General features: G+C 43.3%; 1 protein-coding gene across 1 annotated transcript in view; it reads right to left on the reverse strand.

Moving 5' to 3' along the window:
• The window catches only part of LOC122816707 (transformation/transcription domain associated protein), a gene marked incomplete in the record, with an annotated part of 2,794,447 nt that overhangs the window by 1,893,430 nt on the left and 873,523 nt on the right, over positions 1-27,494 (reverse strand). Inside the window, 2 exon segments of the mRNA XM_044089697.1 lie at positions 23,645-23,905; positions 25,396-25,593. Coding sequence (XP_043945632.1) covers positions 23,645-23,905; positions 25,396-25,593 — 459 coding nt within the window.

The raw sequence follows: 27,494 nt of genomic DNA on the forward strand, positions 1-27,494 counted from the left end.
AACAGAGGCCCTGACACCCTTAGGTCCCTGACTAATAGTTTCTGGGTCCGCCCTAGGACTCAGAGATATTTATGAGCCTCAGGCACCCTGTAATACCTATCTGGTTTAACAGGCGCAGGGGGCAGAGAATCAGGATTAAGTGAGGCCTCTGAAAACACATCTTGTACAACATCCAGAACAGGGGGTATAGCTAAGGGCCTATGTTGAGGTAAAAACAAAAATTCCCTAAGCCTTTTCCGTGAATCAGAGAAGTCCTGACCTTCCCACTTAAAATGTTCCCTCATAGAATGAAGTGTCTCTGAAAAAGAAAAATCCTCTGGAGGAGAAGCAGAAGGAGTGGTATCTTCTGCATCAGAATCAGAATAGGGAGAGTACTCCTGCAAGTCTTCAGCCGAAGACTCTGAAACATCCGAAGCCTGTACAAAACTTTCCAACTCTGGCTCCACCCTAGGCCTCTTATCAGGAGGGGGCAAAGAACCTCTAATCAGAGTAATCAAATCTTCTGCCATTTTAAGCATGTGTTTCTTAGGCACAGACCCTGCTGAACTAGGACTGACACCAACAGCAGCTAAACCTGGCCTGCCTCTGGAAGAAGTCTTGGAAACAGAAGGAGAGGGGAGTACAGCAACCTGAGAAGCCCCTTCAGCCTGACCTGCCTCTTGAGAGGCCACATCCTGCAAAATCAAAGTCTCCCCCTGAGACTCCAGAGAAGCCTCCATCGGAACCACCGGTTCCACTGAAGCCTCTAAAGAACCGGCGTCCGGAACGGACGACTCATCTTGCCTAGGTTTAACCGCTTTGTCTTTGCGCTTCTTCGTGGAAGCGGGCGTCGGAGTATCCGACGGCATATTATAATTGCACCGCTTCAAGACCAGCCTAGCACAATCCAACCTTCGCAATAGTGCGCTTATTAAACCTAGCACAAAAGCGACACCCGACTACGTCGTGCTCAGGCCCCAAACAAGGAATACACAAAGAATGATAATCCCTATGCGGTATCTGTTTCCCACAAGAAATACAATTATTCACTTTTCTGACATCCGGTAATACACTGAGGCAAGAAAAAAACAAAATATTCCCCAACGGGGTACTTAGCCAACTTGGATTCAGTCTGAAACTCCGAACTCGAAAAATTTCAGAACGCCGAACGGCACTTGCAACGCTGCTTCTGCATCGGACCATGCGGCAAAAAAGACTGAGGATATGACGTCGGTCATGCGCTTTTGTACCCTGACGTTCTGATGTCAGTTTTAAGCGCCTTGACCGACGTCAGCCTAATACTTTGGTATTCGGGCTGACCGAGGACAGCGGACTACCCATATGTAAGGACTGCAGCAATGTGAGATGAAGAACATCTGGTGGGATACCATAATTTTCTCCTCTTAACACAGTGACATTTGGGGAGATAAAGCATGTTCTCTACAATGAGTCCCACTATGTCTGAGGTAGGGCCTACCTCAGCCTGACAAAGTGTGGCAAGACTGCATTTCAATGTTCCTCTGAACAGGATGCATTCTCAAAGGCATTTCTTCTTTTTAAGAAACTACAACCAAACCCAAACTTGAGTACTGAATAATAATAATATGGAAACCTTTTAAGAAAACAAGCATGAGCAAACTGGAAAAAAAAATACAGCAGCAATATTTATTTATTTATTTAATTTACTGGCATTTGGTGACCGGGAAAGGACCCATTTTCAGCAGAGGCCCGGGAAGAAAAGGTCTAGAAATCATAATTTAGAGAGAGAACAGCAAATCAAAAATTAAAAATAACATACATCATAACATTGTTTTAAAAACATCATCAGATAGTATTGAAAATACATATTTATCAATACATCATTTGGACAGTGTTTATCTTTCACAGTATATAATACACAAATGAAAAACACACAGAATGTTTAAAATGGGTTTGAAAGGAATAAGATTAGGTGCATAAGTAGCAGCAGTAGAAGAGAGGGGTGGGCTGAAAGTGGATTATAGGTAAAGACAGAAAGGGTAGACAGGTGTTCGTTAGTAGTGTATTTACAGGTAGGAGCAAGGAAAAGTTAGTAGGATGCTGGAGGGTAGGTAGAAGAAAGGTGGGGGAGGGAAGAAGTGAAAAAGGGTGCGAAAGAGGTTAGGGTTTGGCAAAGACAGGTCCAGGAATTGTAAAGGTAGTTCTTTAGTGTGAGCTTGAACTTTTTGGGGTGTTCTATGCTGGTAATGTTATTTGGTAGGTTGTTCCAAAGTTTAGCTATGGCATAAGAACAGAGACACTTGCCTGCTCTTTTGTTAGGTTTGTATATGTCTATATGTCGCCTATTATTTGAATGGAGGTTTCTAGTGGGAAAGTGGGTATGAAGGATGCCTTTTTATCAGGTTTATATATTAGTTTTTGTACCACTGTTAATTGTAGTCAAGATAATGGGGGAATTCTTCCCAGTTAAGTTCCCTGACAGCATTGTAGTGATGGGTGCAGTAGGATGAATTAGTGGCAAATTTTGCAATTTTTTAGTAACAAGACTGGAGTTTGGTTTTGAGAGAGGCATGCAGATTAGTGAATATTGGAGCACTGTAGAGAAGACAGGATGAGGTAGGTATTTGCTAGTGTTTTCTTAGAATTTGGATCCAAAATGTTTTTATGTCTATAGAGATTTCCTAGTTTGAAGTGAGTTTTTTTTAATGGCATTAAGAATGTGTTAGTCATACAAGAGTTTGTCTGTGGTGGCACATATAGCAAAGGAATTCATGGATGTAAAAATAAGTTAAGAAAGACTAAAATGCCTGAACTTGTACAGTGTTGCATATAGATATTAAAGAGAAGACCTTATTTAGGTATCTACGGCATTTACAAACAACTACCTCTGGAAATGTTTGGGGTTATCAAAAAGTAGTACATCAGACGACCTATGTAGAAGATTTTACAGGAATGACAAATGCACTAAATGGTTTCCTGAGAGAGTAGCTGATATATGGAACAGACTACCAAATTACATTACAGCAAGCACTAACTTAGACATTTTTAAGAACAGACTGTTATAAGAACAACTGTTTTGGTATATTGGCAAGCTAGAAGGCATTAATGCCCATACTTGAAAGATCTGCATGCATGCATGTCTGTCTGTATGTATATATCGATGGTATGATTCAAAGAACTCTAAAAAAAAAAAAAAAAAAAAAGGGTTCCTATCACGTTGTCGAACTTTTAAAAGTTCAAACGTCATATGGTCGACACCATTTGATCGAACTTTTAAAACTTCGAACATTTCAACGGAGATCCCTGTAGAATATGGCAATGGAAGTTTTCCATTGTCTGCACTGTAGTGCGATCTTGGAGTTGGTATATTTAAAGAGTGGGGAGTGCAGGAGGGGTTGCCCCCCTGCTTAAGCTTTCAGGTAGGTTTTTCCTTTTTTTTTTTTTTTTATTTCATTTTTGAACTTTTTAAGAGTTCGAACATATGGTCTCGACCATATGGTGTTCAAACTTTTAAAAGTTCGATTATCTGATACAGACCCTCTGAAACAACCTTAGGCACGAATGAGGGATTTGTTCTTACTAATGCCCTATCCCAAAAGCAGACCGGACAGGGTTAACTCACCAAGACCGCCTACAACTTAGACATTCATCTGCAGATATCACAGCAAAGTGAAGTTTTTCATGTAATGGACCTTACATATGTCTGATGTGTGAATTCAGAGAGAGATGCGGTTAACTTTTCCAGCAGAAAGTTAAAATCCCAGGAAATAAAGTACAGTTGTGTAAAATCTTACCATAACGGTAGATGTCCTCCTCCTCATTATTGCAATACTCTTTCCAATAGGGATCGCCTGCCAAGGGCAGCCCGACATCCAGCCAGTATATCAAAGCCTTTAGGTTATAATGGGTAAGCCATGCGTCACATGTATACTCCCCATGCACGGAGTGGAGCATAAAGATGACATCCAGACATACCATCCTCAGAACTGAAAAGCCCCATAGGAAAGACCGTCCAAAGATACTAGTAGGTAACAAGCACATCCAGAAGGAAAAAGGACTGGGGGACGAGGGAGGGAATATTGAAACAGTGAAGAGGACGTTTATTGTTATGGCAAGATTTTACACAACTGTACTATGTCGTACCATATCACTGTTGCAGTATTCTTTACAAAAGGGAAAGTGCAACAGCTCAGGAAGGAAATTGGGAGGAGGAAGGGCCAGCAGAGCCCTCAAAAAAGCCACAGAGAATGGCCCTGGCAAAACCAGCTCTGGCCCTAGAAATTACATCCAACTTATAATGTAAGGTATGGACAGAAGTCCAAGTAGCTGCCTCAAGAATAGAATTAGTATCCAAACCCTTGAAAAAAGCACAAGCAGCAGCAACAGCCCTAGTAGAATGAGCCTTAATAGAAGAAGGAAGGCTCTTCTCATGAAAACAGTAGCAAAAATAAATGGCTTTAGATATCTAAGAAAAAACTGTTTGCTAGGAAACAGCCAAACCTAAAGACCTAGGATGAAATTAAATAAAAAGCTGTTCAGAGTTCAGCTTTAGTCTTATCCAAATAATATTGGAGTTGTTTATGCAAATCCAAGGTGTGCAAAACCTTCTCACTAGCAGACTGAGCAGAAGGGAAAAAAATGGCCAAATGAATATATTAAGAGACAACTCAATAACCACCTTGGGCGTAAAAGAAGGATTAGTACAAATGGACACCCTGCCCTTATGGAAAGCTAAAAGGGCTTGCAGCTCAGACACCAGTCCAGCAAAAGTAAAGGCCAAAACAGCAGTCTTCCAAGAACAATGCTGTATGTAAGTTGAAGCAGCAGGCTCAAACGAAGACAAAGTCAATTTATGCAAAACAAAATTAAGGTCTCAGGAAGGAGGGATAGGCTTTTTGGGAGGCCTAACGTGAAGGATGCCTCTAAGTAACTGATTGGCCTCAAATCTAAAGGCTAAAGGGGGAGTCAAATGCAAACAAGCCAAGACAGTTAAAAGGTGGGTGTTGATAGAAGAATACGCCAATCCAGCATTCAGCAATTCACACAAATAAGACATAACCAAAGGAACATTCACAGCCAATGGATCCAGGGTACGAAAAAGACACCAAACAGAAAACCCCCTCCATTTTAGATAAGTAAGATATTCTATTAATGGGTTTCCTGACTTACTGCAGGACTCCAAACACAACCTTGGAAAAAAGGTGTCTATAGCAAATCAAAACCCCATCACCCACAATGTCGGTTGAAAAGTGTACATGTGGAGATGGATGACAGATCCCTTGTCATGGGTGAATAATTTCACCCAGTGAGGTAACTTATGATGATTGCCCTTGGCAAGAAGCAGAAGAGGGAGCCAATGCTGTCTGGGCCAAACGGGAGCCACCAGCAAGATTCTGCAGCATCCTGTTTTATCTTGAACAGGACTTTCGGCATGAGAGAAAGGGGAGGGAAAGCATAAAGAAAAGTACAGTTGTGTACACTTACCATAAATGTAGATGCTCGAGAGTATTCACTGTTCCTGTCATTACATTTGGGTAATCCTGCTGGCAGGTTGCCCTCAGCCGGCCTGAATTCCAAAGTCTTGAGTCCTGCGTCGGCTGCTGTAGCCCCTTCCCTGACGTCAGGTCGTCAGGGGTATAAAAGAAGCAGCTGACGCCATTTTCTTCAGTTTTCTTGCCCCAGATGTCAGGTGGCCCCAAAAAGGGTAGCCAAATTTTATATATATATATTCAGAAATACACCAGTATAAATTTTACCTTCATCTATAAGCAAATACACCACATAGGTAGTATAAATCAGAGAAGGAAAGATAAGATCCAAAAGAAAGAAGGGGGGAAGGCGGGTGGGTAACCTGGACTGCAACAGTGAATACACTCAAACATCTACATTTATGGTAAGTGTACACAACTGTACTATGTTCTTCGTGTTTCACTGTTGCAGTCATTACATTAGAGTCCCAAAGCTATGGTTGGGAGGTTGGAACTAGACAGCAGTAGGAGCGGCTATGAGACCCTGCAGAACTGCAGTGGCAAAGCCTGCCCTGGATTTAGAGTACAGTGGCAGATGATAATGCTTTGTAAAGGTGTGCACTGAACTCCAAGTAGCCGCCTCTAAAATGTCTGTGGTTGGAACTCCCCTGAGAAAGGCTGCTGAGGTGGCTGCAGCTCTGGTGGAATGAGGCCTAATGCCCTTAGGCACTGGCTTGCCATGGTGTAAGTAGCAGAAACGAATGCAGTAGACTAACCACTTAGATATAGTCTGCTTTGAGATGGGCTTTCCTTGTGATCCTGCAGCACACAGGAATCTGGTAGTCTGTTGGCTGTTTTGGGCCAACTTCTAGCTCTTTCAAGTCCGCCTGTATAAAACCCGCTGTAGCACGGCTTTGCGTGATTTTGTGCATAGTGCGGCATCGAGCAGCGCCGCTTATTTGGGTTTGAGCCTTGGAACTGATCTAGTTCTCATAATAAACACCCTATTCCTACGCTAAAGCCTAGCACTTGCTCACTAAATTAAAAGCACTACACCCTCACAAACTCCCCTTGAGTAACTTGTTCCCCATTGGCCCTTTTTTTCAATTATAAAGGAATTCCCAATACTATTCTAGCATGTCCAAAGGTCAGTTGTCAATCTCCTCTCCGGTCCAGCTGGTGAACCTGGGAATCTTGAGGCAATGTTACAACTGCCTAATGTACACAGACAACCCTCTCCTCCTCCCAACAAATTCCAACACATGTGAGAGATGCAACCATATAGCCAAACTGGAGGCTAAGCTCTCTCAACTAAGTACTGGCGTAACCAGTCAGGAGGAGAAGGAAACCACACTCACTACAATTCCAGTCTCACATAGACCTACCACGACAGCAAACCAAACACATAAACACACAAAAACATACTTGGAGGCTCTAAATAAAAATCTGCCTAAGCAGCAGAGACCTCCAAAGCAGACACCCAAGCAACCGCTACCCCAAAACAAAACACGTGCAACACATAGCTCACAAAGCCAGTGTGCTGAACAGTCACAGCCCTTAAGGCTAAACAAGACACCTGATACACTTGTAATAGGTGACTCATCAGGCACACTGACGTCCCGCTCACCAGGCTGAACAAGGAGAAGGTCATGGTGAGCTGCCTATCGGGCACTAGGATCCGCCACATAACACAAGCACTCAGGTCACTCCATGGCAAGTACAAATATGACTCAGTCATTGTCCATGCTGGTGTGAATGACCTGAGACGTACCTCCCTGGACTACATGAAAAGAGACATAGAGGAGCTCTCTGAGCATGTAGCCCAGGCCGGTATGACCCTGACCTTGAGTAGCATCTTACCCTCACCAAGAATGATGCCACAGTATGAAGACAAGATTATCAATTTCAACAATTGGCTTAAGTATTGGTGTCATTCAAAGGGGATCCAATGCCTGTCAGCCTGGGATGACATGCTCGACAAGCCACGATGCTTCGCTAGGGACGGCTTGCACCTGTCACCCCTGGGCTTTTGGATATTGGCAAAGGCTCTTGCTACCCCCATAGTGCCTTTTTTAGGCAAGGCTCAAAAGACAAACCCACCTCCATAGGTATCACAAGGGATAAGAAACTAAGAGTAATGCGACTCAACGCAAGAAGTCTAAACCTCAAGATGCACTTTTCGAAACTCTCCTTAGCATGGAGAACATAGATATCTGTGCAGTAACAGAAACCTGGTTCAAGGCTCTCGAGAGCACCCTAGCACTACCAGGTTATACCTCATACCATGCTTTTTGGCCCCAAAACTTGGACCGAACCACAAAAGGAGGGGGAGTATCAATATTCGTCAAAGATTCCCACACCTCCAGGTTGGTGGCACAGCACGAAGCATCAGAGACTATCCATGTGCAACTAACAGTGGGTAAAACTGCCTTCCTGTTTATAGCCTGCTACAGACCACCCTCCCAAACCCAGGAACCCCACTCGGCCTTCCTGAGAACACTGGAAAATATGAAGGTCTCTCCAAACACCATTATATTGGGTGACTTCAACTACCCAACCATAGACTGGGAGCATTACTCTAGCTCCAACACCCTAGCCCAAAGGTTCCTAGAATTTATAAACTCAAATGCTATGGAACAACTTGTTACCACTCCCACAAGAGGGAAAACATACTGGACCTAATCATCACCAACATGGGGACTCTATGCTCCAGACCAGAAGTGTATCCCTCACTGGTAAGATCAGACCATAAACTAATCTCACTGGATATTCACATCCCGACCCCACCCCATGCCCAGAAAACCACAGTGAAAAACTTCTCTAAAGCAAATTTCACACTCCTCAAAACCGAGGTGGAATCCTTCAAAGCCCCCGGGCCTGTGGATATCTGCCCAGACCACAAAATCCTTTATAAACATTCTATGAACACCTTCAGGAATGCATGGATCATGCAATCCCAAATAAAACCAAGACCCAATCCTCCAAAGGCAGACGTCCTGTCTGGTGGACCCCAACCATAAACAAACTATACAATAGAAGGAGGAAGCTACTACATGACAGAGCAAAATCCCAAAAAGGGATGGCATCTCTGATCAGTATTAGCAAAAAACTACGGGCACTCATAAAATCGTCTAAGGCCAGCTTCGAGAGAAAAATTGCATAGGACACTAAGGATAATCACAAGGCTTTCTTTAGTTATGTTAGGAACCTGGGTGGGAATTCCCAGATATGCTCAGAATTAGTCCAAAATGACAAAAATACACGAACCCACAGACATTGCCAACATCCTAGCTGACAGGTTCAGCAAACTTCTCCCTCCCACCAAAGGGCTAATATCTATCCCAGCAGAGTGCTGCCCCCCTGACATCTCAGATGCTCAGGTAAGAGCTGCCCTCTCCAAAGCAAGAAACACAGCATCAATGGGACCAGACGGTGTCCCGGGCTGCGTCCTACATGAACTCCAAGAAGAGCTAATCCCAAACCTAAAACTACTGTTCAATCTCAGCCTTACTACAGGATATGTACCCAAAGAGTGGCGTACAGCAACAGTTGTCCCTCTCCACAAAGGTGGTGCCTCAACGGATCCTGGAAACTATCGCCCCATAAGTCTCACTAGCTTGGTCTGCAAAGCTATGGAAAGGATCATCATGGACCTTATAAATAAAGATATAGGGGACCTACAGACACTGGATCCTACCCAGTTCGGCTTTGTTAAGGGCAGATCCTGCCTCTTAAGCCTGGTCGATTTCTTTGAAACAGTCACCAAGGCCATTGACAAGGGGAAGGTGGTCCACACAGCCTACCTGGACCTCGCAAAAGCCTTCGATACAATACCCCACTCGGGCATTATAGATAAGCTCACCAGCTTAAATATAAACCCTTATGTCACTAGATGGGTTGCAAACTGGCTCAAGGACAGAACCCACATGGTTAGAATTAGCTGGAGCCATGTCAGACTCCAAACCAGTTACAAGTGGTGTCCCACAAGGCTCAGTCTTGGGACCTCTCTTGTTCGGTATATATTTCTCGGAGGTACAGGCCAACATGGAAGGACTGTGGCTGACCAAGTTCGCAGAGGACTGCAAACTGGGCGCCATAATAGACTCTCCAGCCGACACAAGCATCCTCCAAAAGGGCCTCATAGAAACAGACAACTGGTGCCAGAGCCATGGCCTCAAGCTAACGCCAAAAGTGTACAGTCATCCCCTTTGGCAAAAACAAAGTGCCCACAAATTACCACATAGGTGGTAATCCATTAAGTACAGAAGAAGTAATTGGGGACCTGGGGACCCAAGTTGATAGCAATCTCTCATTTGACAACCACGTGGCCAAAGTGGTTAGAAAAACATTTTATATAGCCCACCTAATCATGAAGGGATTCACATCTAGATCAGGGGAGGTCATCGTGCCTCTTTACTCATCCCTCATCAGGCCCATAATTGAGTACAATGCCCCTTTTGGGATGTACCTTACCAGACACCTGCAGCAACTGGAAAGACCCCAAAAGTACCTCACCAATAGGATCAAGCGGCTCAAACAGATGCCGTATGCTGCCCGGTTAAAGAAACTCCAGCTCTACTCAGTGGCATACCGCCTGCTCAGAGGCGATCTGTGCCTGACGTATAAAGCCATGTCCAACCCGGAATTAATGGACATGCTGCACCTCAGAAAATCCAAATCCCATCGAGCTACGCGCTCGAGAGACTTAAACCTCAGCACTGAAATAAATAGGACATGCTGGAGGGACAGATTCATAACCCAGAGGCTCCCTTCACTCTGGAATAAAATCCCAGTCCAGGTTAGGCAGAGTCCCTCATTGACTCTCTTCAAGAGGAATCTTGATGAGTGGATGGGAGATCGTAGGTTTACCCTGGGTATCACTTCTGTGTCACTGTTAGACAGAGGCACAGTATACTAACCTCGAAAAAGGGCATAGCAAAATTAATTTAAAATGGGTGGTGAAAGCCATACACACTCTGGCTAGGCTTATAAATGCCCTAGGGCAGATAGCCTAGTATGAACCTATGAACCTATATGCCACTAGTAATTGCTCCGTCTTCCTGAAAGCTTTGGTTTTGTCCAAGGAGAATCTAAGCGGTCTGTGTACGTCCAAAGAATGCAGAATTCTCTCCCCCTTGTTCTGTGGATTTGGGTAAAAGGTTGGCAGATGGATGGCTTGGTTAAGAGCCACACTGGACACTACTTTAGGCATAAATGTTGGGTTTGTCCTCAGAGAGACCCTGTCTGTATGAAAAATGATGAAAGGTTCCACAACTTGGCAGATGGATGGCTTGGTTAAGAGCCACACTGGACACTACTTTAGGCATAAATGTTGGGTTTGTCCTCAGAGAGACCCTGTCTGGATGAAAAATGATGAAAGGTTCCACAACCATGAGTGCCTGTAGCTCTGAAACTTGTCTTGCAGAAGTAATTGCTAAGAGCAGAGCTATTTTCCAAGATAAAAACTTCATATCAGCAGTAGCAGCTGGCTCAAAAGGAGGCAGAGTGAGCTTTTCCAAGACATAGTTGAGGTCCCATGCAGGTATTGGCGGTCTCCTTGGGAGGTCTTAAATTTTTGGCTCCTCTGAGGTACTGCCTTAATAAAGGGTGAGAAAACAGTGGTGGCTCCGTATTGTAATGAGCCGAAATGGCAGAGGCACGAATTTTAATTGATGAAAAAGATAGGCCTTTGTACAGCAACTCAGTTAAGTACTGCAAAATCTGAGGAATATTTGGTACTGCTGTATCAGTTCCTTCTGCCTGGTTACAGGCACAGAATCTCTTCCATTTCCCAGCGTAAGACTTTCTAGTACTAGGCCTTCTGGCTTCCAGAATGACATCCATCACAGCTTTACTGAGAGGTGTTTTTGTGTGACTACATTATTCGCCATGCTACCAAGTTTAAAGTCCTGAGTTGGCTGTGCATGATCTGATTGTCTTGCTGGGAAAGTAGTCGAGGTACTAAAGGTAAGGTCCAAGCTGGGTATAGAGATAGGTTTCTTAGTATTGGATACCAGTACTGGCGTGGCCAGTCTGGGGCAATCAGTATCCTCTATGGCTTCTGTCTGACCTTTAGGAGCACCTTGGGGAGGAGGCAGTGGTGGAAAGGCATATACTGATAGGTTTTTCCAGCTGAAAGATAGAGGTCCACTTTCCATGCTTGTCTGTGATAAGTCCTTGTACAGAATCTTTTTAGTTGGTAATTGAGAGAGGAGGCAAATAGATCTATGTCCGGGCATCCCCATTTCCTTGTTATCATGCTGAAGACTCGTGGATCCAGTTTCCACTCGTGGGGATCCATGAGGTTTCTGCTTAGTTCATCTGCCAGAGTATTTTCCTTTCCTAGCAGGAACTGTGTCTGCAAATGTACTTGGTAAGAAAAAGCTGTGTCCCACAAGGTCATGGCTAGTCTGCAAAGGGGGTAAGAATGTGTGCCCCCTTGCTTGTCTATATACCACATGACCGTGGTGTTGTCTGTCTTTATCAGTAGTTGTCCCAGATGCAGTAGGTCCTTGAAGGCTGTCAGGGCATTTTGAACAGCTAACATCTCTTTTTGATTGATATGTAGATGCATTTGGTTTGAGGACCATGTGCCCTGAATGCATCTTCCTGCCATGTGGGCTCTCCAGGCATAGTCTGATGCATCCGTTGTTAGTGTCTGCCTGGCTGGAGGCAATGTGAATGGCTGTCCCTTGTTCTGGTGACAAGCCTTTGCCCACCATCAAAACTCCCGTTGCAGGCAGGGAATGAGAGTAATGACTGTTTCCAGGCTGTGGCAATGTTGAGTCCAAACACTTGGTACCACTGAAGTTTCCTCATATGCAGTCTTGCATATGGAATTAGTAGGATGCAGGATGCCATGAAGCCCAAAGCCTGCAGAATTTTTCTTGCAGATAACTGGGCCTTTGTTGCCAACATTTTGAAATAGGTAGTCAGTTGCCTTTGTTTGTCTGGCGTGAGATAAGCCATCTGGGCAGTTATATTCAAGCTTGCACCCAGGAATATTATCTCTTGTGAGGGTACTAGTTTTGATTTCTTTTTGTTGACTGTGTACCCTAGGCATGTTAGAAGTCTTTTCACAAACGCCAGATGTTGAAGAAGAATGTCCTTGTTCTCTGCTTGAATGAGACAGTCGTCCAAGAAAGGATATATTTGTATTCCTCTTTGTCTGCAGAATGCAATTACTGGTGCCAGACACTTTGTAAAGACCCTGGGTGCAGTAGATAAGCCAAAGGGCAGTGCAGAGAATTGGTAATGCATTGAACCAGCCTTGAATCTTAGGTATCTTCTGCATGACTGTCTGACTGGAATATGCAGGTACGCCTCTTTTAGGTCCAAAGTCATAAGCCAAGCATTCTTACCCAGCAAGGGCAGAAGCTGCTGCAAAATCAACATTTTGAATTCTGGAATATCCAGGAAAGTGTTCAGAATAGATAGGTCCAGTATCGGCCTCCAGGCCTTGTCCTTTCTGGGTACCAAGAACAGTCGAGTAAAATCCTTGTCCCTGCTCTTGCTCTGGTACTTGTTGAATAACCCCCATGTCCAAGAGGGATGAGACTTGTTTTTGTGCCTCTGCCCATTGATTTCTTGGCAGATCTGGCCAGCCGTTTGCCTTTGGTACAGTATGGAAGTGGAACTTGTAGCCTTGTGACACTATATTTAGAACCCACTTGTCCTGGCTTATGATGTGCCAATTTTGAGCAAAAGGTGCTAATTTTCCCCCTAAGGGTGCTGCCAGAAGATAAGTGCTTGGTGCCAGCAGGGGGAAGTCATTGGGACTGTTTTCTGTATGTTTGTGATCTATCTTCTCCAGCTTTGGAGGTAGAAGCACCCCATTGCTTGGGCCTATAAGGACCTTGCACCTGGGATCTGCCCCTAGGGCGTCTGGGTCTGCCCCTTTGAGGTCTGTCTGACACTGGAAAGGACCACTTTTTTGTAGGCCAGTGTCTACTAAACCTGGGTGGCTGTACCTGTAAAAAAAACTTTGACAGTTTGCATAGATTTAGCTTTGTCCTCCATTTTCTTTAACACCTCTTCTGCCTTAACACCAAACAAAGTATCATGCTGTAAAGGTGCACCTACTAATTTAACTAACATGATCAGGCAGATTTTGTTCCTTTAACCAAGCATGCCTCTTAATTACAGAACCAGTAACTGCGGCCTTGCAGGAGGCTTCCAAATATTCAAAACCACATTGCAAAGTATGTTTTCCAACTTGTTCTGTTGCATACAATAAATCCTGCATTTCCTTGTTTTCTGCACATTCAGAATTTAACAATATTTCCTGTTTAAGCAGTCCTATGACATGTTGCTGATACTTAAGCATATGAAATTGACAGTTTAGGGCCCTTATTGCCAAAGTTGCAGAGGTGTAAACCTTTTTTCCCCATCTATCCAGTGCCCTTGATTCTCTGTCAGAGGGGGTTGGGTTTTTTGCAGTGGAAGCCTCAACCCTCTTTGGACCCTGTGATATAGTTTCTGGGTCAGCAGCAGGGTTTTTAAAAAAAAAATGTGTGTGAATCAGGAACCCTGTAATATCTGTCAGGCTTAACAGGAGCTGGGGGGGTACGGAGTCAGGGGTCAGACTGGACTCCGAAAACACATCATCTACAATGTCTAACACAGGTGGAATGGCTAGAGGCCTGTGCTGAGGTAGCAATAGAAAATCCCTGAGCCTCTTTTTAGATTCTGAAAAATCTTGGCTCTCCCAGTGGAAATGGTGTGCAAGGTTTCCCCAAAGGAATAGTCCTCAAGAGGAAAAGCTGAAGGTATAGATTCTTCAGCATCAGAATCCTCATAGGGGGGAAGAGAATATTCGTGTTCAGAAGAGGAATCAGAAGAAATAGAAACCTGATCTGAAGATTCATAGTCAGTGTCCTGCCTAGGCCTCTTATCAGGAGGGGAATGGGAACCCCTGATCAAGGTAATCAAGTCTTCGGCCATTTTGAGCATCTGTTTTTTTGGGCATAGAGGACTGTCCACGTGGCTCTTAAGTTTGTTTCCTTGCTTTAGAAGGTGCTTTAGTCTTTGCCTTTGAAGCTGAAGCCGTTTTAATGTAAAGTTGTTTAGGGCTGAATACACCCTCATAAGCCGGTACCTGCTCAGCGGCTCCGGACCCATCTGAGGGATTAGCGTCCGAGGCTCCAATACCTTGAGTATCCAGCGGCATGGCCGACTCCACGTGGGAGTCGGTAGATGCCTGTGACTCTAAAGTAGCGGGCGTCAGGGGCTGCGAAAGCACCTCACTGAGAACCGGCGACTGGGTTAGGAGAAGCTTCGTCGTCCGTTTTGGGTCTCGGTTGTTTTTCTCTATCCTTTTCTTTGCATTTTTTGTAAACTCCAGTAGTCGAACGGCTATCCGACGACATTTCGGGATAATTAAATTGGCGTCCAAAAAAGTTTAAAGCAAAATCATACCGACGCTTGATAGTGCATTGGTTAACTCTAGCACAAAACAGACAACCAGAAAAGTACAGTTTTGTACCTACCATAAATGTAGATGTTCGAGTGCTAATACAGCTGCAGTCATAACAGATGGGTTCTCCTGCTGTCAGGCGGGTCCTCGGTCGGCCGAATTCCAAAGTCTAGGTTCGGCGTCGGCTGTCGTCGCTTCTTCCCTGACGTCAGTGCGACAGGGGTATAAAGGAACCAGCCGATGCCATTTTCTTCAGTTTTTCTTGCCCCAGATGTCAGGTGCCCCCAGAAGGAAGGCAATACATAACTTTGTGTAATAATGCAGTGCAATATAATCAAAATACAGTAGTTGCAAGCAAATACATCATAAATGAATACCCCAATCAGGTTGTACGAGGATGTGTTAGCCTATAGGCCTGTCCCAAGAGGGGAAGGAGGGAGGGAAACCTGGACTGCAGCTGTATTAGCATTCGAACATCTACATTTATGGTAGGTACAAAACTGTACTATGTTCATCGTGCATACAGCTGCAGTCATAACAGATGGGTAGAATCCCAAAGCTAAGAAAGGGGTGGTAGGCACTAGGTGGAACTAGGAGGAGCCAAAATGCCCTGCAAGACTGCAGTGGCAAAGCCTGCTCTAGATTTGGAGTATAATGGTAGGTTGTAGTGCTTGGAAAAGGTATGCACAGAACTCCAAGTGGCTGCTTCCAAAATATCCTTGGTAGGAACTCCACTGAGAAAGGCTGCAGAGGTGGCTGTGGCCCTGGTGGAATGAGTTCTAATGCCTGTAGGTACAGTTTTGCCATGAAAGGAATAGCAAAAACGTATGCAGTGGGCTATCCATTTTGAGATTGTCTGTTTGGAAATTGGCTTTCCTTGAGCTCCTACCACATAGGCCACAAAGAGCTGTTCTGATTTTCTGAAAGGCTTTGTTCTGTCCAAATAATAACGCAGTTGTCTGTGGATGTCCAAGGAATGTAGTAATCTCTCCCCTTTGTTTTGAGGATTAGGATAAAAGGTAGGTAAATGTATGGCCTGATTTAAAGCTACCCTGGATACCACTTTAGGCATAAAGGACGGGTTGGTTCGTAAGGAAACTCTGTCCTGATGGAAGATGATAAAAGGCTGGACAGCCATGAGTGCCTGTAGTTCTGAAACTCTACGAGCTGAGGTGATAGCCAGAAGGAAAGCTGTTTTCCAGGACAAATATTGCAAATCTGATGAGGCAGCTGGCTCAAAGGGAGGCAAGGTCAGTTTTTCCAGAATGAAATTAAGATCCCAAGCAGGTATTGGTTGTTTTCTTGGAGGTCTTAAATTCTTAGCCCCTCTGAGGAACTGTCTTAAGAGAGGGTGAGAGAATAAAGGTGGATCAGTGCTGTATTCTGCAGAAATGGCTGAGGCATGGATTTTGATGGAGGAGAAAGAAAGTCCACTGCTTAGCAGTTCAGCCAAATATTGTAGTATTTGAGGTAAATTCAGTTTTCCAGGATCCTGGCCCTTTTTCTCATTCCAGACACAAAACGTTTCCATTTTGCGGAGTAAGCTTTTCTAGTTGATGGCCTTCTGGCCTCCAAAATGACATCCTGCACCTCCTTGGAGAGTAGGGCCTGTTGTGATGCTAAGGAATCTTCCATGCGGCTAGATTGAGTGTTTTTAGCTGGCTGTGAAGAGTTTTGAAGCTGTGCTGTGTCAGAAGAAGAGGCATTAGAGGCAGGGTCCATGGTGGGGAATGCGTCAGGCTCCTCAGGAGTGGGTACCAGTGTTGCCTTGGCCAGTCCGGAGCAATGAGAATCATCTTTGGTCTGTCTGTTCTGGTCTTCAATAGAACTTTGGGCAGCAGAGGAAGAGGTGGGAAGGCATAAACTGTCATTGATGTCCAACTGAAAGAGAGAGTGTCCACTCTCCAGGCCTTTGGATGGAAGATCCTTGAGCAGAATTTTGTCAATTGATGATTTTTGTGGGAGGCAAAGAGATCTATGTCTGGCCTTCCCCATTCTTGGATTATATCTGTAAAAACTTTTGGATGCAATTTCCATTCGTGTAGATCTGTCATATTCCTGCTTAGGTTGTCTGCCAGCATGTTTTCCTTGCCTGGCAGGTACTGTGCTTGTAGTTCCATTTGTAATTCCATGGCCATGTTCCAAAGTGACATGGCCAGTCTGCATAGGGGGTAAGAATGTGTTCCTCCCTGTTTATGTACCATATAACTGTGGTGTTGTCCGTTCTTATCAATAGTTGACCTGGTTGTAGAAGGTCCTTGAAAGCTATAATAGCATTTATTACTGCTAGCATTTCTTTTTGATTGATGTGCAGGTACTTTTCTTTTTGGGTCCATTTGCCCTGAATGCACCGATCTGTCATGTGCGCCCCCCAGGCGTAGTCCGAGGCGTCTGTTGTGATGACTTGATTTGCTTGAGGCTTGCTGAATGGAAGACCTGTGTTTGTTTGGCATGCTTGAGCCCACCACAGAAATTCCTTTTGCAGATATGGAATTAGTGGTATTATTGTTTCCAAACTGTGGCTGTGTTGAGACCATATGTTTTTCAGGTACCATTGTAGTTTCCCTCATATGCAGCCTTGCACATGGGATTAGTAAGATGCAAGATGCCATGAATCCCAGAGCCTGCAGGATTTTCCTTGCAGTCAGCCTGGTGTAATTTGCTAGTGTTCTGAAGTATTGAATTAGTTGCCCCTGCTTCTCTGGCGTGAGGTAGGCCATCTGGGTGTTTGTGTCCAAATTGGCACCCAGGAAAATTATCTTCCGAGAGGGTATCAGCCTTGATTTCTTTTTGTTGACTGTGTATCCCAGAGAGTTCAATAACATTATTACGTAAGCCAGATGTTTCAGAAGAATGTGCTTGCTGTCCGCTTGGATCAGGCAGTCGTCCAAATAGGGGTATATTTGTATCCCTTGAAGTCTGCAGTAGGCAATTACTGATGCCAGGCATTTCGTGAATACTCTGGGCGCAGTAGATAAGCCAAAGGGCAATGCAGAGAATTGATAATGGGTTGAACCTGCAAGAAATCAGAGGTACCTTCTGCAATTTTGTCTGATTGGGACATGCAGGTATGCCTCCTTGAGGTCCAATGTTACCAGCCAAGACTCCTTGCCCAGCATGGGAAGAAGTTGCTGTAGAGTGAGCATCTTGAATTTTGGTACGAGTAAAAATGTGTTTAGGATGGATAGGTCCAAACTAGGTCTCCAATCTTTTCCCTTTCTTGGCACCAGAAATAGCCTGGAATAAAAACCTTGACCTTGTTCGGGCGTAGGTACCTCTTGAATAGCTTTCATGTTTATGAGCTGTGTAATTTGCCTTTGTGCCTCTGCCCTTTGATTGTGTGGCAGGTTTGGCATGCCTCTCATTTTTGGAAGGGTGTGAAAATGGAATTTGTAGCCTCTGTTTATAATGTCCAGGATCCATTTGTCCTTTGTGACAATATGCCAATTTTTTGAAAATAATGCCAGCTTTCCTCCTAAGGGGGCTGCCATTTGAGACCTGGTTGGCATGCAAAGGGGAAAGTCATTGGGTTTGCTTTCTGAAAGATTGCGAGTTGTCCTCACCACCTCTTTGTGTAGGAGCTTGCCATTGTCTGCCTCTAAATGATCCTTGGGATTGTCCCCTGCCCCTCGGGCGCCTGTATCTGCCTCTTTGGGGTCTGTCTGTGGCAGGAAAGGACCAGTTTTTGGAAGGCCAATTTCTACTAAAACGTGGGGGTTGAACCTGTAGAAATTCTTTCACAGTTTGCATTGATTTAGCCTTTTCCTCCATTTTCCTTAATACCTCCTCAGCATTAGCTCCAAATAGTACATCCTTTTGAAGAGGGGTGTCTAGTAACTTAGCTTTGACATGATCAGGCAAGGCTTGTTCCTTGAGCCAGGCATGCCTACGGATGACTGATCCTGTAACAGCAGTTCTACATGAGGCCTCTAGAGCATCAAAACCACATTGTAAGGTATGCTTACCCACTTGTTCTGCACTATGCATCAAATCCTGCAACTCCAAGTCTGGTTGTTCAGGTTGTGACATTTTACTTTTCAATTGTGATAACAAAAACTGTTGGTATTTTAGCATATGAAACTGACAGTTTAAGGCCCTCATGGATAAGGTAGCCAAGGTATATACCTTTTTCCCCACCTTTCTAAGGATCTGGAATCTCTCTCGGAAGGCAATGGATTTTTAGCAATGGAGGCCTTAACTCCCTTGGAGCCCTGAGAGATGGTTTCTGGGTCAGCAGCATGGCTTTTGTATAGAGATTGGTGAGAGTCAGGAACCCCGTAGTACCCGTCAGGCTTAACTGGAGCTGGAGGTAGAGAGTCCGGGTTAAGGCAGGCCTCCGAGTAAACATCATCTAGGATGTCCAAGACAGGAGGTATAGCCAGAGGCCTGTGCTGAGGCAGCAATAGAAATTCCCTGAGCCTTTTCTTGGAATCTGAATAATCTTGGCCTTCCCAGTGGAAGCGTTCCCTTAAGGTATGCAAAGTTTCCCCAAATGAGTAATCCTCAGGGGGGGATACAGAAGGGATGGACTCCTCCGCATCAGAGTCTTCAAAAGGGGAATAAGAATGTTCCTGATCATCAGAGTGCTCTGAAATAATGGAGCCCTGATCAGAGGAGGGGGAATCTTCCTCCACTCTGGGCCTTTTGTCTGGTGGGGGCTGAGAACCTCCGATAAGAGTAATTAAATCCTCAGCCATTTTAAGCATCTGTTTCTTAGGCATGGGGCCTGGAGATGGGCCCTGTGTAGCTGGTCTCTTAGAGTGCATGGTTGCTTTAGACTTTGTGAAAGCCTTGATGGAGAAAGAAGAGGAAGGTCTGAAGACACCTTGAGTGGAAGTGGACCTGTCCACATTCTGAGTTTCAACGCCAAGAGTGGCTTCGGTATCTGTAGTCGGGGTGTGGGCCGAGGAGCCTGCGACCTCAGGCACAGGAGACACCGTCAAAGAAGTGTCGTCGGTAGTCAGGGGCTGCGTAGGCGCCTCGCTGAGAACCGGACCACGTGTAGTCGGCTTTGGCGTGGTGTCGGTAGAGGCCACGGACCTCGTGTGTCGGTCCTTGTCTTTGCGTTTTTTAGACAAAACCGGAGTCGGAGTATCCGACGACATAGTATAGTTAAATGCTTTCCCAAAATAATGCTCGAACTCCGCCCGACGCTTAATAGTGCGTTTGTTGAATGTAGCACAAAAGCGACAGACCGAGACATCGTGGTCTGGGCCTAAACAAGGTATACAGAGGGAATGGAAATCCTTATGCGGTATTTGCTTCCCACAAGAAATACAATTATTAACTTTGTCTGACATCGGTCTGAGGCAAGAAAAGTTTCCCCAACGGGGTACTTAGCTTTTAAGAAGACTTCGGTTTCCAAATTTTCGTAATCTCAGGAGCTGGCCGACCGGCACTTGCAAACTGCTTCTGCTTCGGGCACCGCGCGGCAAGAAAGACTGAAGAAAATGGCATCGGCTGGTTCCTTTATACCCCTGTCGCACTGACGTCAGGGAAGAAGCGACGCCGGACCTAGACTTTGGAATTCGGCCGACCGAGGACCCGCCTGACGGCAGGAGAACCCATCTATTATGACTGCAGCTGTATGCACGATGAACATCGTCGTGATCAGGGCCTAGGCAAGGAATACAGCAAGAATGAAAATCCTTATGAGGTATTTGCTTCCCACAAGAAATACAGTTATTAACTTTTTCTGACATCGGTCTGGAGAAAGAAAAAAGTTTCCCCAACGGGGTACTTAGCTTTATTGAAGACTTCGGATATGAAACTCAAATATGAAAATCCCAGGAGTCGGCTGACCGGCACTTGCAAACTGCTTCGGGCACCGCTCGGCAAGAAAGACTGAAGAAAATGGCGTCAGCTGCTTCTTTTATACCCCTGACGACCTGATGTCAGGGAAGGGGCGACAGCAGCCGACGGAGGACCCAAGACTTTGGAATTCAGGTTGGCTGAGGGCAACCTGCCAGCAGGACTACCCAAATGTAATGACTGCAACAGTGAAACACGAAGATCATCATCCAATTCCAAGAAAAAGAGAGGGTATCCACCTTCCTGGCCAGAGGACATGGGACTCTGGCACAAAACAGAGGAAGCTGTCTGTTCAGAGGGGAGGCAAATAGGTCTACTTGAGTACCACCCCAATATCCAGAAACACATCCTTGTGAAGCATCCACTCATGGGATTGTGTTTTGAACCAGTTCAGAGAATCTGCCACTATGTTCTGATCTAAGGAAATGTAAACTGCTTGACAGGTTACCAGATACTGGACAGCTAGTTCCCAAACCTGAAGGGCAAACCTGCATAGAAGACGAGACCTAGTCTCTCCTTGCTTGTTGATATATCACATCACTGTGGTATTCTCTGTGAGACTCTTTAGAGGCCCTGAAAGGAAGAGTGAAAAGTTTGAAGCAGTCATTTCTTTGACACTGATGTGGTCTTTCTTTTGTCGAAGAGACCAAATGTCCTGCACCTTCAGAGAGCCGAAGGAGCCCCCCCCCCCATCCCACATCAGAGGCATTTATGAAAAGTTCCCGAGTGGGAACTGGAGGTTGAAACGGAAGCCCTGTGCTGACAGACAACTGATGAATCTACCACTGAAGAGGGACTAGAAAATCTAAAGGATGAGAATGTTGAAGCCAAACTGACAAAAAAACACTGGAACTTTCTAATGTGGGGCTTGGCCAGAGGCAGTATACGAATGGTGGAGGCCATGAAACCTACAGCCCGCAGAAATTCTCTGGCTGTGACTAAAGCCAGAGGAAGAAGGGATTGAAATAAAAGAGTTAAAGGTTTGGGAGGAGGCTCAGATCAAAAAATACAACAAGCCAGGCTGTTCTTTCACATCTTTAATCCATGTGCATCAATACATATTGTACCTTGACCATTTGTTTTCTCAGAATGACACACATCCAACTATACAATCATTTTTATACAGGCTGAACCCAGTTACTATCAAATTATACAATTAATTATTCCTTTCAAAGACCATTCAAATGTTTAATATAAAGCATCTTTAAGTTATTTCTTAATAAACACACACAACTTACTATACCACTTTGTAATACTGCTTTACAACCACATTTAACTTTGAACAAATATTTAAGAATTTCTAAAGTTTATCAATATATTAAAGCATTAAAAAGATAAATCCACCTCCAAGTTTAAACCCCTAGGGAATAAAGTCGTATAATTTAAATCATCCTACGTTCCAATTTAATTAATTTACTGGCAGAATCACTTGCTCTCAATGAATGAGGCTGAGCCAAAACATTAAAAAAAGAAACCAGTGTCTGAGCCATGATGAACCTTATGAAAATGCGTCTCCAAAACACAATAATGCATAAGCAGTATACTAAATCCTGTCAAAAACCACACAGAAGTAAAACTGGTCTGATGGAAATAAATGGCAGGCAAGCTGCAGGTAAGTTCTCACAGCATTAACACAAGCACTACATGTCCTGTCATCATCCCTGTTCAAATGAAACACTGCTCCATGCAACCTTTTATTAAAGAAGGTTGAATAAGCAGTACATTTCGTCATCACGCAAACCACTAAACTACCCAAAGCTAAAAAACAGTGGTTCAGATGGGAATCTGATTTTAGTTAATACTGGGTTTTTAATGGGGACCACAACAGATATTCAAACTTAAAAGTAAAAAATACATATTTAACACACACACCAAATATATTAAAAATAAATATTTTCTGTGTGGAAGGGTTCCCCATAGGGCAGCTGTGTGCCAGAAAGGAGCTGAAAGACAAGCTACTGCTCTTGTGAAACCTCTGCACTGCTTCTTCCCCAGGCTGCAAGAAAGTACTGAAGATCTAACTGACTGCAAATTTTTCCTCCTCCAGGCTACCCAATCAACATTCAGAGAGAAGTGTGGGAGGGAGCCAGAGCTTTCAGAAGCTGGCCGGTTTTGTCTTGGGCAAGACAGACCATATAGCCTAAAGGCTACTGCAGCAGTGGGAATGATGAGCATTAGTAAATCTCAAGTACAAAAACTGCAGCAGTACAGAAGATTTTTAAAAAAAATTCTAAAAGATAATGCAATATAAGAAAGCCTGAACATAAACACACAATCTTTCAAAATCATCCCCCTACTCAAAAAGCAACTTCACTGTGTCAAAGCAGAGGAGAAATGCATCTCATTCAACTGTCAGCGCAGTTGCAGGCAAGACACAATATAGATTTTGAAGTATTAACTAGAAAATAGAGGGTTGTTCCTTTTGACCAGTGACAGAAACACTGAGAAACCTGATGTATTAGTGATGCAAAAACTGGTAAACACTCTGTTCTATACTTAAAGGATCATTGAAGGTTATTAGGCTAATCGCCCTGTGGCCCTTACAAGCCTAGTCAAGAGTTTATTGTAAGTAACATTAAACGTTAACATAAAGCTGTTTACTCACAGTTCTGGTATTACATTTAGCCACTTTTAATTTTACACAGAAAGTCTGAAACACTGATCTCACCTACATTTACATACTTACAATCACCTGATGTGGAGAAATTCTACATCATTCTAATACTGACAATCTAAACTGCAATTAAAGGAAAGAGCATAAAAGCAGATCAGCTGCTCCAAACGAAGTACTGTATGGCATAATCGCTATTAACTAAGTCAAGAACCAATAATGAAAAATCAAAAATAACAAAACATGGGCAAAATTTCCGAAATCTGTAATCATAAATGCACACATTCCTGCTGCCTAAACTATTAGCTTAAATGTTAGAGCAGTATGCATTCACTACAAAATAACTCTGTTATTTCATGCGCAAGTGCTTTCTTGCCTTACCTCTTTATGAGGCTCCATGATCACAGTTACACTTTTACCAGTCACCTGGGCCAAAACCTGCAGGGAGTGCATTGCTTGCTTCCTTACTGTTGGATTTGGGGAAGTGACCTCACGAACTAGGTCATGGGTCACATGATGGAATGACTTCTCCTGAGCCGCCAACACCTCTTCTGTTTTCTCTTCATCCTTTAATGGAGTTGCACAGCGTATCAAAAGCTGTTCCAAGGTTGTCTTTGCCATGGCAACTGCACCATTGGAAACCTAGTAATTTAATGTTACTACAGTTAATTTTTAGTACACTACTGCATTTAACAAACAAACCATTATGTTTAACAAACAACCAAGTATGCACACCATTACATTACCAACTTTTAAGAAAACAAAATGCTCACACAATGTGTCTTTCAAAATACTGGCATTTTGCAAACCCTCCTGAACAATCAGGTAGAAACACTGGCTAAATGTCAACTTCCTGGAAGGCAATACTTTGTTCACAGTGTTAAAAAAAAAAAAAAAAAAAAATCAAATACTGGGCTGCTGAACACCATGCGAGTAAAATGCAGAGAATATTTAAAAATATGACTTGAAAATCAAACAGAAAAGTCAAGGAATGAAACCCTATCCCAGGGCAATAAGACACGCACAGGGCAGAACACCCACACAACCTTTGCTGCACAGCAAGTTGTAACAGGATGGTCACACTATTAAAAAATATTCTGAAATTTTCCACCTTTCAGAGTGAAAAACAGCTACAATCACCATCCATCCCCACCACCTTCTCTTGAATAAAGAAAGCCACCAAAATTCTTGTTTCTTTTTTGTAAAAAGAAAGCCAGCTAAATTCTAGTTATAAGTAGTAGTAGCTGAAGCTCATTTCTAAAACTGTCACAAACACAAAATAAATACTACAACATGTATACTTCAACAGTGCATGCCCAAAACAGAGACTGCAGCACCCTCAATTTTTGAAATCAAAACCCAGTTCACTGTTGACTCTCATCCAACACTGCTCCATCAAATCATTATAATGGCTGTCAACATGTCTGACAACCCTTCATCAAATCAAGATCATTAAAATCACTGTCAATCAGTCAGACATTGATTTACCAAATTAACATTACAATCACTAGTGACTCTTCCTACACTGTTCTATCAAAATCAATCTCATTACAGTTAGTGATGACCTACCTGACACTACTCCCTCAAATCAATATCATTACAATCAATTAGGTGAAAAAAAGAAATACTTTTTTAAAAGGGACATATCTGGCTGAGGTAAGATTCAAATGACCAACACCAATGGAAAAAGAATCCAGGTGGGAAATCACTAACCAATAAGGTGTAATATCTGAGATTTATTCAGCAGAGTTTAAGGTAGCACAGTATTTGGAACTCTGGTTTGGCTGTCAGTTGAGGTGTTTTTTGTATGGTGTCTGCATGCCTTTCCAGACATGAAATCTTTCCACATCCCAAGCAAACATGGTATGTCCACTGGTGATCCTCAGTGTGTTTGTGTGTGTGTGTGTGTGTGTGTGTGTTGTATGACAGACCAATGCCCTATTCAATATTAATGCACCTGCCTTTCACACTCAATGAGTGTAGAGACGCTCAGATCCTCCAGTGACTCTGACATGGATAAACTTGGCAGCACACAATTAGGTCATGAAAATGCTTAGTTCATTTCCTTTTAACTCTATACACTTCAGATACAGCTTATCGTCATTAAGTGTTTTTGTTTTAATAAGTGATACCTCTCCAGTGAGATCCATCATAACAAAAAGAAGTGCCTTGAGAAAAGTCTGCTGGTTTTGAAGGACCCAGATCAAAGGCAGTCGCTCCATCAGGAATTTAATTGAAACCACTCCTCCCAGTTTGGCATACCAGGCCTGTTCATAGCAGCATGCACACAGACGCTCCACAATGTAAGAGAAGAGGGGCAACTGGCAAGCCTAGAAAAAAAAAATACATACACATATCAACAAAAGATAAAGCAGTACATGCAATGGTCAACTGTAACTCTACATTTGTTTACACAAATACTGACTCCCTGAACTCAGATGCGATTGGAACAAGGTATTAGAAATATGTCAGAACTTTTAAAGACAATCTGTATAAAGGAGATGACTGTGGAAACAAAAAGCATGGAAGACAATTTTGCCAAGGTTAGAGAAGATGAGGTTCGACAATTAATAGCTAAGATAGGATGAGATGAAATAAAAATAGTGACGTACAATCAAACAGGAAAGTCTCCAAAAACAGGCGGCATTCCTGTGGAAGTTTAGAAGTAGAGAGAGAGAAAAATTTAAAGATCCCCAAGGCTTTATTTAACAGTATTTTAAAACGGGGAAAAGCACCAGCATCTAGTGGAAAAAGTGCTGATGTTTGTATTATCCAAAAAGGGAAAAGACCACTATCGACCCATTTCAATTTTAAACCATGCTTAAATGCGTTTTATGTTTATATTAGCTAAGTAAATGGCAAAAACATTCCCAAGACTGATAGACGTTTACATCTATCATTGACAGGGATTCAATGCGGTTTTGTAGAGGGGGAGGCAATCATTTGACGACATTAATAAAACAATGACGATCCAGAAGGAAACGGAATTCAAGAAAATACTGCTACTGCTAGATGGTCTTGATCCAGAAAAAGCATTCTATAGAGTCAACTGGGATTTTATGAGTAGGGCAATAGAAGCTTTTGCATTCCCTGGAAGAAGAACAGGGTTCATTAGGAAAATATATAAAGGGTCGGAGGCAAGAATTAGGATGAGAGGGTTCCTCTCTTACAAGCTGTATTTGAACAAAAGAACCAGGCAGAGGAGTCCTCTTTGCCCTTTGTTATTTGCTTTACATTTACTGCCACTTGCAAAGAAAATAAGGGACTCTCATATTCAAGGATATAGCTGGTATGGTAATCAAGAAAAGTTAGCTTTATGTGCAGATGATAATATTTTGTACTTAAGGCCCGAAAGGACATTTCATCATTGTGGAATATTTTGAGACGATTTTAAGTCTTTTGTAATACAAAACTAATGAAGATAAAACAAAAGCCATAGCAGTAAAACTATGTACTCGCATATATTAACTGGTTTAGCAATACCCATATTTATGGGGACATAATAAAACAAAGTACTTAGGTGTACAGATTAAAATGGATTCTTTTACAGCAGCCAAGGATATGTGGGAAGAGACTAAACAAAAGTTACAAAAAAAAAATCGAGAAACTAGAAGCTCTTGATAATGGATATGGACAATAAGATATAAACAGTGACAACATTTTAGTCCCTTTAGCTTTACATACAGGTCAGACATACTTTTATCAACCAGAAGAGAACTTGTAGACAATAATTAATATGTGGGCTTAAAAAAATAATTGGGTGTTGAGGAAACAAGACACTGGCTTGTACACTCATGCCAGCCAACAAAGGAGCAAGAATGGGAGAGGTCTTTCCAAACTCTAGTTGAACTCCGTTCACATTCTCTTAAGAATTTACTCCTACACCCATAAAGCCAGGCCCCACCATGCAAATGTACAATACTGTGGGGATCTAACTGCAAATCTGGAAGGTATTACCACCCTGGGACACAACCCCCAAGGTGGCTGCCTAGAAATGGATCTACTACAATTTTGCATAATCTGCTAAAATAAAGAAAAGCAGAAACTTGAGCCATCGCAGGTCAAAAGTACTGAAGAGACAGAAGGACCCAAGAAGTTTGAACTGCAGGTTACAGATTGCCTTCCTTACCTGGAACTAATATCAATGTACAGGCAAAGAGAATGGGATGGGGGTTGCTACGTAAAATACCATCTCTGGTAAAGTTTTTAGTTAAGTATAGAAGGGAACATT

Source organism: Protopterus annectens, chromosome 12.part0, assembly GCF_019279795.1.
Source record: "Protopterus annectens isolate FY-2018-M chromosome 12.part0, PAN1.0, whole genome shotgun sequence".
NCBI classification, from domain to species: Eukaryota; Metazoa; Chordata; order Ceratodontiformes; family Protopteridae; genus Protopterus; species Protopterus annectens.